The 16408-nt window shown below is 52.4% G+C and overlaps 1 protein-coding gene across 4 annotated transcripts in view; it reads right to left on the bottom strand.

The window, feature by feature from the left end:
- Positions 1 to 16408, bottom strand: part of L1CAM (L1 cell adhesion molecule) — a 729162-nt gene that overhangs the window by 103905 nt on the left and 608849 nt on the right. For all 4 annotated transcript variants that reach the window (XM_085629771.1, XM_085629773.1, XM_085629772.1 and 1 more), the window contains 2 exons: positions 16007 to 16191; positions 4213 to 4344 (listed from right to left, as the gene is read on the bottom strand). In XM_085629771.1, the coding sequence (XP_085485897.1) occupies positions 4213 to 4344; positions 16007 to 16191 (317 nt within the window). The remainder of the gene's footprint in view (positions 1 to 4212; positions 4345 to 16006; positions 16192 to 16408) is intronic.

Raw genomic sequence — 16408 nt, 5'->3', positions numbered from 1 at the left:
AACTGGATGTGAGGGAGCAGAGCTAGGTGTGAGGGAGCAGAGCTAGGAGTGAGGTGAGGGAACAGAGCTAGGTGTGAGGGGGAGTGCTAGGTGTGAGGGAGCAGAGCTAGTTGTGAGGTGAGGGAACAGAGCTAGGTGTGTGAACAGAGCTGGGTGTGAGGGAGCAAAGCTAGGTGTGAGGGGCCAGAGCTAGGTGTGAGGGAGCAGAGCTAGGTGTGAGGGAAATGAGCTAGGTGTGAGGTAAGTGAGCTAGTTGTGAGGTGACCAGAGCTAGGTGTGAAGGAGTAGAGTTAGATGTGAAGGAGGAGAGCTAGTTAAGAAGTGAGGTAATAGAGCTAGGTGTGAGGGAACAGAGCAAGGTGTGGGGGAGGAGAGCTAGGTATTAGGTAACAGAGGTAGGTGTGATGGAGCAGAGATGGGTGTGAGAGGCCAGAGCTAGGTGTGAGAGAGCATAGCTAGTTGTGAGGAATCAGAGATAGGTGTGAGGGAACTGAGCTAGTTGTGAGGTGACCAGAGCTAGGTGTGAGGGAACTGAGCTAGTTGTGAGGTGACCAGAGCTAGGTGTGAGGGAGTGGAGCTAGGCGTGAGGGAAAAGAGCTAGTTAAGAAGTGAGGTCATAGAGCTAGGTGTGAAGTAACCGAGTTAGGTGTGAGGGAACAGAGCTAGGTGTGGGGGTCTGCTGGGTGTTAGGGAAGAGAGGTAGGTGTGAGGGAGCAGAGCTAGGTGTGAGGGGCAGAGGTAGGTGTGAGGTGACCAGAGCTAGGTGTGAGGGTGCAAAGCTAGGTGTGAAGGACCAGAGCTAGGTGTGAGGAACCAGAGCTAGGTGTGAGGTGAGGAAACAGAACTTGTTGTGAGGTGACCAGAGCTAGGTGTGAGGGAGCAGGGCTAGTTGTGAGGGGACAGGGCTTGGTGTGAGGGAGAAGAGGTAGGTGTGAGGGAGGAGAGCTAGTTAAGAGGTGAGATCATAGAGCTAGGTGTGAGGTAAAAGAGCTAGGTGTGAGGGAACAGAGCTAGGTGTGGGGGAGAGAGGTAGGTGTGAGGGAGCAGAGCTAGGTGTCAAGGGACAGAGGTTGGAGTGAGGTGGCCAGAGCTAGGTGTGAGGGTGCAAAGCTAGGTGTGAAGGACCAGAGCTAGGTGTGAGGGTGCAGAGCTAGGTGTGAGGTGATGAAACAGAGCTAGTTGTGAGGTAACCAGAGCTAGGTGTGAGGGAGAAGAGCTAGTTGTGAGGGGACAGCGCTAGGTGTGAGGGAGCAGAGCAAGGTGTGAGGGAGCAGAGCCAGGTGTGAGATGACCAGAGCTAGGTATGAGGGAACAGAGCAATGTGTGAGGGGGCTGAGCTAGGTATGATGTGAGGGAATAGAGCTAGATGTGAGGTGACCAGAGCTAGGTGTGAGGGAGCAGAGCTAGGTGCGAGGTGACTAGAGTTAGGTGTGCGGTGAGGGAACAGAGCTAGGTGTGAGGGACGAGAGCTAGATGTCTGGGAACAGAGCTAGGTGTGACCAACATTTAACTTATTTTATTGAAGTTCTGAAGGCCCTGGAGGAACAGGGCTGGGAGAGAGAACCAGGGCAAGAAGAGAGGACCCCAGAGCATGGAGGGATGACCCCAGGGCTGGGAAAGAGGACCCCAGGGCATGGAGGGGTGACCCCAGGGCTGGGAGAGATGGCTAGGGCAGGGAGAGTGAACCCAGGGTTGGGTGAGAGGACTCCAGGGCAGAGAGAGAGAGGACCCCAGGGCAGATAGCGAGGACCCCAGGGCTGGGAGAGTAAACCCAAGGGCTGGGAGAGAGGAAGAGGGCAGGCAGAGAGGACCAGGGCAGGGAGAGAGAACCCCAGGGCTGGGAGAAAGGACCCCATGACTGTGAGAGAGGACCCCAGGGCTGGGAGAGAGAACCCCAGGGCTGGGAGAGAGGAAGAGGGCAGGCGGAAAGGACCAGGGCAGGGAGAGAGAACCCCAGAGCTGGGAGAGAGGACCCCATGACTGTGAGAGAGGACCCCAGGGCTGGGAGAGAGGACCCCAGGGCTGGGAGAGAGGACCCCAGGGCTGGGAGAGAGGACCCCATGACTGTGAGAGAGGACCCCAGGGCTGGGAGAGAGGACCTCAGGACTGTGAGAGAGGACCCCAGGGCTGGGAGAGAGGACCAGGAGAGGGAGAGAGGGCCAGGGAGAGAGTACCTGGGCAGGGAGAGAGAACCCCAGAGCTGTGAGACAGGGCAAGGGCTGGGAGAGAGGACCAGGGCTGGGAGCATGGACCAGGGCAGACAGAGAGGACCCCAGGGCAGTTCTGTGGGTGGGTGTCTAGAGGAGCACAGGACTCACAGGCTAGGAGTGAGGACTTTCGGGATCTAGTGTAAGTGTAATGAGAGATGAAAGGACCCCTAGGCTCAATGTGAGCCCAGGGTAGGGAGAGGCACTCCCCGGGCTGTAGTGTGAATGTGTGGTCAGAGGAAAGAGTCTTCCAGGGCTCTAGTGTTCCGAGAAGTGAGAAATCCAGGGCTCTAGTGTAGGTGTGTTTAGAAAGGAGCACAGGGCTTTTAGTGAGGACGTCAAGGCTCTAGTGAGAGTGTGTGTTCACAGGAGTGTGCTGGGAGCAGGGATTGCAAGGGCAGGGCTGCGATCGAGGACCCCTGGGCTGATAGGGAGTTGTTTGTGGCTGTAGTGTGAGTGTGCTTCCAGAGAGCACTGGACTGGGGAGTCGAAGGTTCTAGTTCAAGGTGTTCACCAAGAAGTAAAGAACCACAGTTCTCCAGGCTGATGTGCCCTGAAGTGCTTACCGCTCGCCATTCCCCATCCCCCCAACAGGTTCTCAGTGTATTCCATTAACAGGAAGTGAGATGTTTTGTTGTTCGACAAAAGAATCAACCAGGGTCTTTGCAGAACCTCCTCTTTCCATTGTATTCCAAATAACACACTGGAGCAAGAAGGCGCAGAGGACCAAGAAGAAGCTTTGAAAAGGTCTTAAGCCATAAGGGAAAGGTCATGGTGCTTGAGAGAAAGGTCTGAGGAGGTAGGGGAACAGCAACAGCATCAAGCATCATCCTATGAGGAGCGTGACCAGGCGACTTCAGGTAAAGGTTTAAGGTGGTGGAGCAGAGGGCCTCGTGTTTTACAGTCACAAAGTCATGAGGCTTAGGAAGAAAGAGGTAATGGGGAGAGATGGAAGAACAAATAGTCTCACCCTTTGCAGGCAGAAGGCCAAGAGTCTTCGGATAAGGCTTGAGCAGAGGGACAAAACTATGTTGACTGAGATAAAGGTGTAAGGAGGAAGAAAAGCAAACAGTCTCACTGATTATCTGCACAAACCCAGGGGACATCAGTTAAAGGGTTGAGGAGGAAGAGCAGAGGGCCTCACCCTTTACAGGCACCCAGCTATGAGGTAAAGGTGTGAGAAGGAGGAGGTGGTGAGGCACACGTCTCCACCGTTATAAGCACAAGGCCAGGAGACTTGTGTTACACTTGAGCAGGAATTGAAGAGGGTCTCACCCTTCATAGGCACGAGCAGCTTTATTAAGAGCTTGGTGAACATGACAGATATACTATTTGCTGTATTACAAGTGCTGTGGGTTATAATACACTTGTACTGTGGTGGACGGAACACCTGCAAAGTTTGCAAAGGAATATGCCATCTCAGAAACTCTAAAAGAGACAATAGTAATATTGGCCAGGTGTCTTTAGATGAAGGCGTGAGGATCTGGAGGAAGAACTCCGGGCATCACATTCTAAAGACATAAGCCAGAAGGCACAGGCCACTGACACAACTCACATCACACCACACCTCAGGAAGCTCCACTGGCGCCCAAGTCACAAATCCGCTTATTTCAAACTCCTCGCACACATATTCGAGGCACCACACATCTTAGGGCCCTCCTACCTGAACAGTCTCATCTCCTTTCACCAACCACCCAGACACCTCCGCTCCGCAGGACTCCTACACACACACACACATCCCACACATACACGGAACTAGATCAGAAGGACGGGTGTTCTGTTACATCGCTCATAAAGCGAGGACTGGCCTCCCAATCCACATCAGAGCCCCCTCTGCTCTTCTCGAATTCTGCAAGAGGTTGAAGTTCTGGCTTTTCAATTAACAAACCTACAATAAGCAGGGCTAGGCACACACACCCGCTCAGCATCAGAATACCCTCTCGGGTCATAGTGCACTTTACAAATACACATAGCATAAAAACATAGCATAACAAGGAGATCTCACCCTTTATAGGCACTCCATTAATTTTCCAAGTCACTTTGGGCTTGGGCTTCCCGTACACCTCGCAGTCCAGTCGCGCCGTCTCTCCGGGGCTGTACAGAGAGCTCTTTGGTTTCTTGATCCAGTAAGGGGCAGCTGCAAGGACCAAAAGCGACAGATGTGGGTGATATGGCAAGGGGCAGGTGTGACCGCCGAAAGACATTTAGCTGAGTGAGAAGGGTTCCATCGATTCACCACAAATCAACCCATTATTGCGGATTCAACCATGGATCCAGTCATTAGCCAGGATTTAAACAATTACATATTATCCAGGAATCAAACAATTAAGTAGTATTAAACTGATTACTCTTGGTTCAACTGGGCACCTGGAATCAAGCACTGATCCAGAATCAACCAATCACCTCAGTCTAAACTTATTGACTAAACAAATGATGGCGGGTATCAGAACGCTACCGTGAGCGCAAGATAGACAGAGTAGTACTCAAAGAGACATAGAAAGAGAGGCAAGCAGGCAGGTTGGCTGGCCGGGAGACGAAGAAGAGATTCATCACAGAATAATTATCAAAGTATAGCGCCACCGGTCACATCTGAAGTATTTCTTCTCTTTTTATGGTTTTAGTTAGGAGTCCATTTCCTTTCCTCCTTTCCCTACATACTACCTTTTGCCTGTGTCGTTGTGTCTGGGCATCTTGGGATGTGCGTCTATCTTCCCTTGCTGTAGTTGCAATACTGTTAGAACCCAGATCTTGACAGGGAAGAGAACATAAATATGTCAAAGCATGGAGGTTCTTGACAAGATGAATGATCCATAGACTGACTGTCCCTCATTCCTGGGTAAGCAGGTGACAAGTGCTGTAGTCAGTCGATGTCCATTCCCAGTGGCAAACCAACCTCTGATTAATAGGGAACAACGTGTCATTGATGGACAACAGGCTCACTTACATCCCCCAGGTTGTGAAAACTCAAAGCATGCCCCATGAGATGATGAAAACTGCATTCTGTATTTACAAAATGGCTGCTCTTTCAGCCAACTCTCAGTCACTGTACAAGAGTGTGAGAGCGTTGAAGCCCACAGAGAAAGGGAGCTGTGGAGGTCAGATTTCAGAAGATGCTCCTGAGCTTCACTCAAACACTTCCTGTCGGCCACGAACAGTAAAAGAGATCAAGGACCCGAGGACGCTTGAGTGGCCTGACTTCAAGACACAGGACACTCTGCTGCAGACATTGTCCAGCTTAGAGCCCACAAAATGGGAGGAATAAATAATTTCACAACACAATTGTAAATCCTTTACTTCACAACTTGCATTTTCCTTCAGTTAAATATGTTACGCTGGGCAATGGGTCAGATGAAAAACAACTTCTGTGCATCAGGGTCAAGTTATCGTTTGTTCTCACTACACACCCCCAGAGTGGCTGGGACCAAGCAACCATCATTCGGTCCTCGGTCCCTCTCTGACCTTTGCCGCCTCCTCACAAATTTACCCTTTACTATATTTGTCCTAGGTTGTGTCAGGAGCATATAATATAGCTCCAGGATGAGCGGCTGGGACCAAACAACCACCAGTCAATATTCCATCCCTCTGTGACCTTTGCCACCTCTTCAGAAATGAACTCTTTTACTATATTGGTCCTAGATTGGGGGTGTCTAACAAAGATCCATAATTCGCTTACATTAACCACCGCCTGAACTTTCATCAACCATCGAGAAGACTGGGGACGCTAGGTGGCGCGCTAGCGAATGGACGCCTTCTCGTAAGGCTCCCGCTGTCCGGTGCCATTACTCCGGTCATTTATCCTGTTCGCAGGCACACCTGGGTGCCGTCGGTGCCCTCAAAGGTCCAGGAAGCTGCCGAGAGTGTGCGGACGGGAGCGGAAGCTCCTAGCGGCTGGGACATCGCAGTGCGAGACATCGAAAGTTGCGGCGGCTGCGACGCCGGAAACTGCTGTGCGAAGACCTCGGATCAGGCTGCCAGGCGAGGCCGCGGCTGGCAACGAGGCAGAAGGCCGCGAACGGCGGAGACGAATCGGCAGGACCCCCGACCCCGTGGAGACCCGGAGGGCTTGCTGGAGCACACCGGACGTCCAGAGAGCCGGGTGAGAGCGAACGGAGGTGACTCCTCCCCCCCCCCCTGTCCCCCGAAGTGTACGCAGAGACAGAGTGCCCGCATCTGGCCTCGGGCTGCTGGTGTTGGGGGAAGGCCCTTTGAGGCCGGAATATTTTCGGAAGCGGGGACAGCGGGGGCATCGATCCCCTCCCCCCCTGGTCGCCGGGAGGGCATTGCAACGCAGCGTATTGGACGCAGCAGAGACACTCTGGAGTGGACACTGGGCCTGGCGGAGGGAAGGCAGCGTGGTGATAGGTATCACTGCTGTGGGCATGCTGCCCCCCCGGATCTGAGGAATACGGCTGGCTCCCCCTGATCGTGTGGTTGTGAAGCTTGAACACACGTGGCCTGCAACGCGCAAGGGACACTGTTGCAGCGGCGGGGGCGACTCGCTCGAGGCCAGATCGCGGGGCAGCGGGGCCTGAGCTGGTGGTGTGGAAAACCTTTACCTCCGTGCCAACGATGGGCAAAACGGATGCCAGACAGCCCAAACTCACGTTTGCGGCAGGCAAAAAAGTGATAGCGCCTGAAGAGAAGTCGCATCCCCCGGACGAGACGGCGGAAACATCTGGGAGTGCGGCGGATGCGGCGCTGAATTTGCAAGCAGTACTTTCCGAGGTGCGCCAAGGTTTCGCGACCATCGCGGATAAGGTAGACCGACTCTCGTCGCGCATGGATGCGGTAGTGCATAAGGTGGATGCACACGAGAATCGCTTGAAGGAGGCGGAACAACGCATATCGGACTTGGAGGATGTGGTTACCCAACACACGACGCAGCTCTCCAGAATGGATAACCTCCTACGGGTCATCGCGGCTAAAAATGAGGATTTGGAAGCGAGGAGTAGGCGAAACAACGTACGCATAGTAGGTATCACGGAAACGACCAACGTGGGTAAAATGGAGGAGTATGTTGAGAAGATGTTGGTGGCGGCGATGGGATCAGAGATATTCTCTACACACTTCATAGTGGAGCGGGCGCATCGGGCCCTGGGACCCAGACCGAAGCCGGGGGCGACGCCTCGGCCGATTATAGCCCGGATGCTGAATTACCGGGACCGGGACGCGGCCTTAAGGGCGCGCGAAGTGTGAGGTCATTGTCATATGAGGGCAACTCCTTCACGCTGTACCCGGACTTCACCCCACTTGTCCAAGAGAAACAGAGGAAATTCCTTGCAGTCAAGAATAAACTGCGCAACCAGCAAATAGACTATGCTTTGCTCTACCCCGCGCGGCTGCGGGTCACGCACCAAGGGCGACAGAAATTCTTTACCAACCCGCAGCAGGTGGAGGATTTTCTCAAGCAGATCAAACGGACTCGGAGGCTGGACGCAGGGGCGGATGAGGACCTGGCCCCTAGTCAGGAGCGGCTGGCCGAGGGGGAACCGTGAGTGGCCAGTACTGTGTATACATATTGACTCATCGGTAAGCGTGGGGCGCTGCTCCAGAGCTGTTATAAGAACTTAATGTTGATGGACTTTGAAAGGATCTCCAGGTGGGCATAGTAGAGTGGGAGGACAGGGGGATAGGGTACTAAAAGCAGTTTCCGGGGTCCCTAGGATGGGGGGTCCCTCGTAGTATGAGATGCAGGCTTGTATTTCTGTGACAGGTAAAGGGACATTATTGGGGGTCGACGGTATTCCACTGGTTGTCTCCGATTATAGCGCCGGACGCCCCCTCCTGGCTGCCGGGCTGGGCTACATGTGCTGTGGCTCGGGCGGGCTGTCATGCGAGGGGTCATAGTGGTGCTGCCTAGATACGTTACCCGATGGGAAGTACCCTAGCACGTGTTTTTGAAGTTGAGGGTTGTGTTAGCCCTAGTTATTGGGGGAAGTATGGGAGGGATGGGGAGGGAACGCTGCTGGCAGGTTGGGGGTTGCTACAGTGGGAGGGGGGGGGGTACCAGGGTAGAAATGTATGTTTGTATGATTGGCAATGGCGAACTGAGAGCAATGCAACTAAATGGTATGGTGTCGGTCGGTTATGGAAGGGGAAAAAGCTGGGAATGTACAGTGCGGACGCTGCGGGGGTCCCTGTGGCCTCACTGGCGGGATGTAGCTGGGGTACTGAGTGGTATGGCGGGTCCCCCCGGGCGGGCGCTGAGGATGGGATGGGGTGGCGGGCTGGATCATGCATGGCTGAACGAAGATGACAGACCAAAGTCATAGCTCTAGACTAACGGTTATGTCCTGGAATGTCCGTGGACTGAATGATGCGAGAAAATGTCGTAAGGTGGTGGCCTATTTGGACCAGCATCAAGTGCAGGTCGCCCTGTTGCAGGAAACGCATCTTGGCCCCAGGTCTACTTACACCTTTGCGAATAGGTGGGCGGCAGTGCGATGTTTCTCCTCATATTCTGCATATGCCAGGGGTACAGTGATTCTGATTTAAAAAACGGTGCCGTTTGTACGCCTGGGTGAACGAGTGGATGATGAGGGGAGATTTGTATTGTTATGGGGCAGACTGGGAACTGATACGATTACAATTGTCAATTGTTATGGGCCTAATGTGGACTCGCCTGCGTTTTACACCAAATTGTGGGGCGAGATACTAAATATTGGATCCATGCATGTCATATGGGGTGGGGATTTTAACATCACATTGTCGCCTGGGCTGGATAGATCGGATGGTAGCCCCCAATATAACAGACACGCGAGAGATGCGGTGGCGGGTATAATGGTGGAAGGTGACCTAATAGATAGTTGGAGGCTTGCGCATGCTGGAGTCCGTGAGGGAACGCACTTCACGGTGTACGCTAACACTTGGGCTAGACTCGACTACTGCTTGTTGTCCCGTGGACTGGCGGTTGATTTGGGCAGGGTGGTGCATTTGCCGCGGTCCTACTCGGACCATTGTCCGGTGCTGGTGCAGGTGGCTATCCCGGGATACGGTAGAGCGACGCCGCGGTGGCGTATGCAACCCACGGCATTATTGGATCCACTGTTTCAGACGGAATTGGGGGAGGAGATAGCGGAATTTTTTCCACGAAATAAGGGGTCGGTGGCCAGTGTTGAGACTATCTGGGAAGCGTTTAATGTCACGATTCGTGGGTTTTACATCTCCAAGAGCTTTGGAGTTTTGAAGTTGATACGTAGCACTCTTGCTAAGCTGGAGGCCGAACTTAAGGAATTGGAATCTGCCATGGCCCGAGGGCCAATGGGCCCACCCCACAAGGAGTTTAGGGACAAGCTATCGCAATATGAGAAAGAGGCGGAAAGAGAAGCCAATTTCAGAGGGAAGCACTGGCGGGCCCGCCGATATTGTGAGGGGGAGAGACCGGGGCGAGCGTTGACAGGCATTACTAGGCCTACGAGGGGCGTCTCACACATATTAGAGATACACGCACAGAGCGGAGCTCTCTACCAAGACACAAGGGGAATATCACGGCAATTCACTGAGCATTACCAGCGGTTATACACAGCATGTGATGCTGGGGAGGTTCAGTTTGGGGACTTCTTAGACGATATAGCTTTATGCTGGTTGAGTGATGAACACAGGGAGTTTCTGGGGGCTCCGTTTGAGCTTGACGAGATACGGGAAGCGATCATGTCGTTGAGTAATGGCAAGGCGCCCGGGTTGGATGGCTTGCCGGCGGAATTTTATAAATGCTATATTGACATAATGGCTCCGGTGCTTCGAGAGGTCTATGAAGACTTTCTGGAGGCGGGTGTGCTGCCGGGCTCGATGAGAGAGGTGGTGATCACCTCCCTGCTGAAACCTGATAAGGCGGCGGAGGATTATGATTCCTATAGACCACTGTCCCTCATAAACTGTGATGCCAAGATCCTTGCGAAAGTGCTGGCCACGCGACTCTCATTGTTAATGACTAAAATTGCCCTCCCTGATCAGGCGGGGTTTGTCCCGGGTAGGTCCACCGCTAGTAACTTGCGGACGCTCTTCTCCCTGATTCAAATGATTGCGCCGGAACTGCCTGTCGCGGCAATATTCCTGGACGCAACTAAGGCGTTCGACTCCGTGGAGTGGAATTATCTATTCGCTATTCTGTACCGGATGGGTTTTCCCAAAATCTTTGTCGCTTGGATAAAATTGCTTTATACTGAACCCACGGCAAGAGTGTTGATCAATGGGGAACTATCGACCCCAATCCCATTAACTAGGGGGACCAGACAAGGGTGCCCGCTGTCCCCACTACTGTTTGCTATAGCAATTGAACCGCTGGTGTGTCGTATCCGACAACTCCACAAGCACAGTGCCTTCAAATGCTGTCAAAGGCAGATTGATGTGTCCTTGTATGCGGATGACATAACGCTGTATGTGGTGGATCCGCAGAATAACCTGAATTCGCTGCTCCGCGAATTTGTAGTATTTGGGAGACTATCTGGGATCCACATTAACTGGAGGAAGTCGCAATTTTTCCCCCTGACGGCAGCGGTCGGCCGATATGCCTTGGATTACCCGTTGGAGTGGTGTGACTCGGATCTCCGATATTTGGGGGTTCGAGTCTCGACGAATCGAGAAGAGACCCTGCGCCTGAATTATGGCACAGCCGTAAGCAAACTGGCGGAGGATGTGTCGCGGTGGATCTCGTTGCCGTTGACCATGGCGGGTAGGGCTTCATTGATTAAAATGGTGGTGCTGCCTCGCTTTTTGTACTTCTTCCAGAACATCCCGTATTACCCAGGTGCGTTCTTTTTCCGGACGCTGCGCTCTGAATTGCTGCGATTGTTCTGGGCTGGTAAACAGCCCCGCCTGGCCTGGTCGACTATCATCCTCCCATACAGTAAAGGGGGATTTGACGTTCCTGATTTTCAGGTATATTATCTGAGCGCGCAAGCCCACTTTGCATATCATTGGATTACCCCTACGCCCTATATGCCGCAGCTGGCGGTCGAGGACTGGGTGGCTCGTCCTCTGCCGTTACGGGGCCTCATTCATGGTCCCGTGACTGCGATCGAGACACCGCTCACCTCCGTGACGTGCACGATTGATGCTTGGCAGCGCATATTGCGCAGACTGAAATCCGGCCTACTGTATGCCCCGCGGTTGCCGTTGGTGTATCATCCGGGCCTCTCTCTGCTGCAAGAAGGGGGGTTCCGCGTGTTGTGTGCTAAGATAAAGATCCGATATTGGGGAGACCTCTTCGAGAGTGGGCAGTTTAAGACGAGGGAACAATTCTTCGCGGGACACCAACCTAATCCACTGGAGGTCTTTTATTATCTCCGGTTGCGGCAGGGGATGGGACTGGTGCTGCCGCATTATCCGCAGGAGCCCGATTTGGTGAAGCCGTTGCAGGTTCTGCTCGCTACCATGGATGGTCGGCATTTAGTCTCTCAGTTATATGGCAGTATTCGAGAGGGCACCGGGACTGCTGGATGTAAGGCACTTCGCGGTTGGACAGTTGAGTTGGGTAGGGACATTACTGAGGCGCAATGGGCGTATTGCTGTGAGCTCACCTCCCGGATTTCCTCAAGCTGCAGATTGCGCATTATCCATTATAAGTTCCTGCAGCGCTGGTATTACACTCCTGTTAGGAAATATCGATTTCGTCTATCAGATTCTGATCAATGTGAGAGGTGCCGTTCGGAGGGGGCTGATTTTCTGCATCTGGCGTGGTCGTGTGCGGGGGTGGCTGACTACTGGCTGCAGGTCCACACGGCGCTTACGGCCATGGTGGGGGCTGTGGTGGAGCTTGACCCGTTAGTGATGCTGCTGGGCTATACGATGTCGGTGCCTAAGCAGCACCGTAAATTTGTCACCATTGTATTGCTGCTGGCGAAACGGCGTGTTGCATGTAGGTGGGGTAGGGGTCGCGCACCAAAGTTTAAGGACTGGTTGGCGGATGTTTTGTACTGTCAGGACCAGAACGTGATATATGCCGAAACGCAGCCATTGAAGAGCAGGGCAAAAGACATATGGGATCCGTTTCGAGCGTATCTAGCGGCGCTTACTAGCTCCACTGACGGGGACAATTGAGGCTGGAATGGACGTGGTGGTGAAGAGATGAGGGTTGCTGTGGGTGACGAGATGCTCTGCTTGATGGCCCAGAGTGACTGGTACTGAGGTGATCCGGGGTGGATTGTGTGGACGTGATGCGCCCCAAGATGGGGATATATTGGCTGTGCAGGCGCCCAGGGGGCCTGGGGAGACATTCCATTGCTCTGTGACCTGCGGCTGCCCGGAATTACATAACACTGACGTACAGAGGGTTATCTGCAAACACGCCGCCGGGCCCCCGGGTTGACGGCAGAATGGCTGTGTAACTGATTGTTGAATTCTCCATGCAATATCTATTATAGCCGGCCGATGCGGTTGTAGGCGCATATCTGTATGGTTGCTGAAAGTTGAAATAAAGGTTTTTGAAACTTAAAAAAAAAAAAAAAAAAAAAAAAAACATCGAGAAGACTGTGCTTCACCTCCTTTTCACTTGAGCATACTCCCACCATCTACTGAAGCCAATGTGGAGGACGGTCCTTATCCCGCATCACAGCAAATACCTGGATCAGCCTCCCAACGCACCTCCGGACCATCACCTCACTTTCAGAATTCCGAATGGTCATCAAGACCTGGCTGTTCGAATAAGCCTCCGGGGACTGCAAGTGGCTGTATACCCTATTGGGTGATGAGCCGTGATTTATAAATCCTGATTAATTGATGATCGATGATGAGCGGCTGGGACCAAACAGCCATCAGTCAATATTCCATCCCTCTGACCTTTGCCACCTCTTCACAAATGTATTCTTTTACTATTTTGGAGTGTCTAACATTAAGGTGAAAGGGTCTAACTCTGTACTAGAAACCAGTGTCTACTCAGCTCTTGAATCTTGCAAACCTCTCTCCTTGTGCAAAATAACTGCCATTTAAGCCCGAGGCAACTTATCTCTACTTATTCTTGATCTTTTTGAGAAACTGACAGAAATGTCACAATATTTGGTCATTTTTTATGACAATCCTCAGTTGCACATTGAGATGGAGGCTTTGATACCTGCCCTTGGTGCCATGCTGCTTTTTCTGCCATTTGTCACTCCACCATCCCTGCCAGGAGGGAATGAGTGAAGACACCTGGGGATCAATCAATGAATCAATCAATCGATCGATCAAGTGACTTGCAAAGTGCAACAACTCAGCCGTAAGGCAGATTTAGTTCTGACCATTTCTTGCTGTGCACCCTTCGAAGGATCATTAGATCCCAAAGCATTGTATCCCATTTTGCACACAGCTGTCTGGTGGACATGGGGGTTCGCATCCGCAAGCTCTCCATAAAGGAAAAGCAAGGGAGGGTGCAGCAGGTACAGGCTGAACAAAAGCTCTGTTTCTTGTGTCTTTTGGTGAGAGATACCAATGTCCACAGCAGTCATTTTTGTACTCCAGAGTAAACCTCAACACACTTTAAACACAAGATGATGGACAGAGCGCTGGCACTTTTCAGACACTCACCCCTAGTCACAGATCTGGGTTGAATCCATCATCGTTCTTTAGCTCACTTTGCCACCTCAGTTCAGACCCAGCTTAATGCAAATCAGTCTTGACCCTATGCCTCATGGGAACAGTCCAGCTCGAACTGCCAAGCCAGGTCTTCCCTGGACCGGAAACAAGTATCCTGGGAGCAGTTTCGGGGTAACACCCCTTATCAGCCAGGCTAGCTTGAATCCAGTGGTAAAGTGAGCAAGGGACCCATATCTGGGCATACCCTGCCAACTTAGCGCGAACAAAGCAAACACCAGGAGATGATGGACCGAGTGCTGAAAGTTTTCAAACACTCACCCCCAGTCACAGATCTGGGTTAAATCCATTATCGTGCTTTAGCTCACTTTGCAGCCCCAGTTCACACAGCTATATGCAAATCAGTTTTGACCCTGTGCCTCATGGGAACAGTCCAGCCCAATCTGCCAAGCCATGTCTTCCCTGGCCCAGAAACAAGCATCCTGGGACCGGTTTTGGGGTAATACCCCTCATCATCCAGGCTAGCTTGAATCCACTTGCAGAGGCTGATTTGAACATGGCTGGGTCCAAACTGGAACGGCGTGGTGAGCAAAATAACTATGAATTGTACCCAGATCTGTGACTGGGAGTGAATGTTTGACAATGTTCAACATTCTGTCCATCATTGTTTTGTGCTGCAATTCCATCTTAAGTGAGAAGGGTATGCCCAGACGTGGGTCCCATGCTTGCTACGCCACCGGTATCAAGCTAACCTGGCTGATGAGGGGTGATGCCCCGAAACCGGTCCCAGGATGCTTGTTTTCTGGTCCAGGGAGGACCTCGCTTGGCAGTTCGGGCTGGACTGTTCCCCATGAGGCACAGGGTCAAGACTGATTTGTATATGGCTGGGTCCAAACTGGAATAGCGTAGCGAGCAAAATAACAATGGATTAAACACAGATCTGTGACTGGGGTTGAATGTTTGACAATGTTCAACATTCCGGCAATCATCTTTTTGTGTCGCAAAACCTCAACATCACCGGATGAGGATTGTTTTATTTTCACATGAAGACACTGTCTAGTTGTCCTCCCAGAGATGAGACTGCCTTTTGGTGAAATAATCCTTCCTATCAGAGGGGCCTAAATACATTATTTTACTTTTCTCTGGTGAACATTGCAGAAAAATAAACTAAATCAAATTATTGCAAAAAAAGGTTGAAGCTTTCACCAGCAGTTAATACTGCTATGAAATTCGAACAATTCTTAGCAAATAATTTCCACTAAACTTAAATTTCAATGTAAAACATCTGACGTTTCCCCCAGAATTAGTTTTTATTGTGAAACAATGAACATTTCTATTAAAGTATTGAGAAAATTCCGTAAAATAAGGGCTTTACAAAACACCTAAACTAAATAAATTGTTAAAAATGTAATTATGTGTAAACTTTTATACAAATCTGCAAAGGATGATTTGACTTCCAGCCCCTAGCTAGCGCCTTGCAGCCGCATGCACCCTTCACTAGCTCCTCACAGCCGCATGCACCCATCGCTAGCTCCTCGCAGCCGCATGCACCCATCGCTAGCTCCTTGCAGCCGCATGCCCCCTTCGCTAGCTCCTCACAGCTGCATGCACCCATCGCTAGCTCCTCGCAGCCGCATCGCAGCCGCATGCTCCCTTCGCTAGCTCCTTGCAGCTGCATGCACTGTTCGCAAGTGCCTTGCAGCTGCATGCACCCCTTGCTAGTGTCTCGCAGCTTCAAGCACCCCTTGCTAGAGCTTTGCAGCCGCATACACCCTTCACTAGCTCCTCACAGCCACATGCACCCATCATTAGCTCCTCGCAGCCGCATGCACCCATCGCTAGCTCCTCGCAGCCGCATGCACCCATCGCTAGCTCCTCGCAGCCGCATGCACCCCTTGCTAGTGTCTCGCATCTTCAAGCACCCCTTGGTAGAGCTTTGCAGCCGCATGCACCCTTCACTAGCTCCTCACAGCCGCATGCTCCCTTCGCTAGCTCCTTGCAGCTGCATGCACTGTTCGCAAGTGCCTTGCAGCTGCATGCACCCCTTGCTAGTGTCTCGCAGCTTCAAGCACCCCTTGCTAGAGCTTTGCAGCCGCATGCACCCTTCACTAGCTCCTCACAGCCGCATGCACCCATCGCTAGCTCCTCGCAGCCACATGCACCCATCGCTAGCTCCTCGCAGCCGCATGCACCCCTTGCTAGTGTCTCGCATCTTCAAGCACCCCTTGCTAGAGCTTTGAGCCGCATGCACCCTTCGCTAGCACCTCGCAGCCGCATGCACCCCTTGAACGCACCTTCCACAGACACAGTGTACACGTGCTTGGCGCTGCCCTCCTGGTTGCTGACTGTGCACTGGTACTCGCCGTCGTCCTCCTCCACCACGTTGTTGATCTGCAGCAACTTCCGGAAGTTGAGGTAGGTGACGCGTTTCTCTGGCATCTGCCCGTTAAGGCGCTCCCACTTGATCTCCGGGGTGGGGCTGCGTGGAAATAAAAGACGCTGAGAGCAGTGCTTAATTTGTATAAAAAGAAATGCCAGGGCTCTCACCAGGAGTCCACCGCAGCTTGCACCACACATTGCCCCAGCCATACTGCCAATGACAGTAACATTACTACTAACCATCACACTCCTGCAAGTGTGACAATTCTGACTATTTCAGGCCCCCAAAGCTACAAGAATGGCCTGGGCTGCAGGTA

This window comes from Triturus cristatus, chromosome 10, assembly GCF_964204655.1.
Source record: "Triturus cristatus chromosome 10, aTriCri1.1, whole genome shotgun sequence".
Lineage (NCBI taxonomy): Eukaryota > Metazoa > Chordata > Amphibia > Caudata > Salamandridae > Triturus > Triturus cristatus.
The sequence above is the reverse complement of the archived record's forward strand: the minus strand, read 5'-3'. Positions and strand labels throughout refer to the sequence as shown.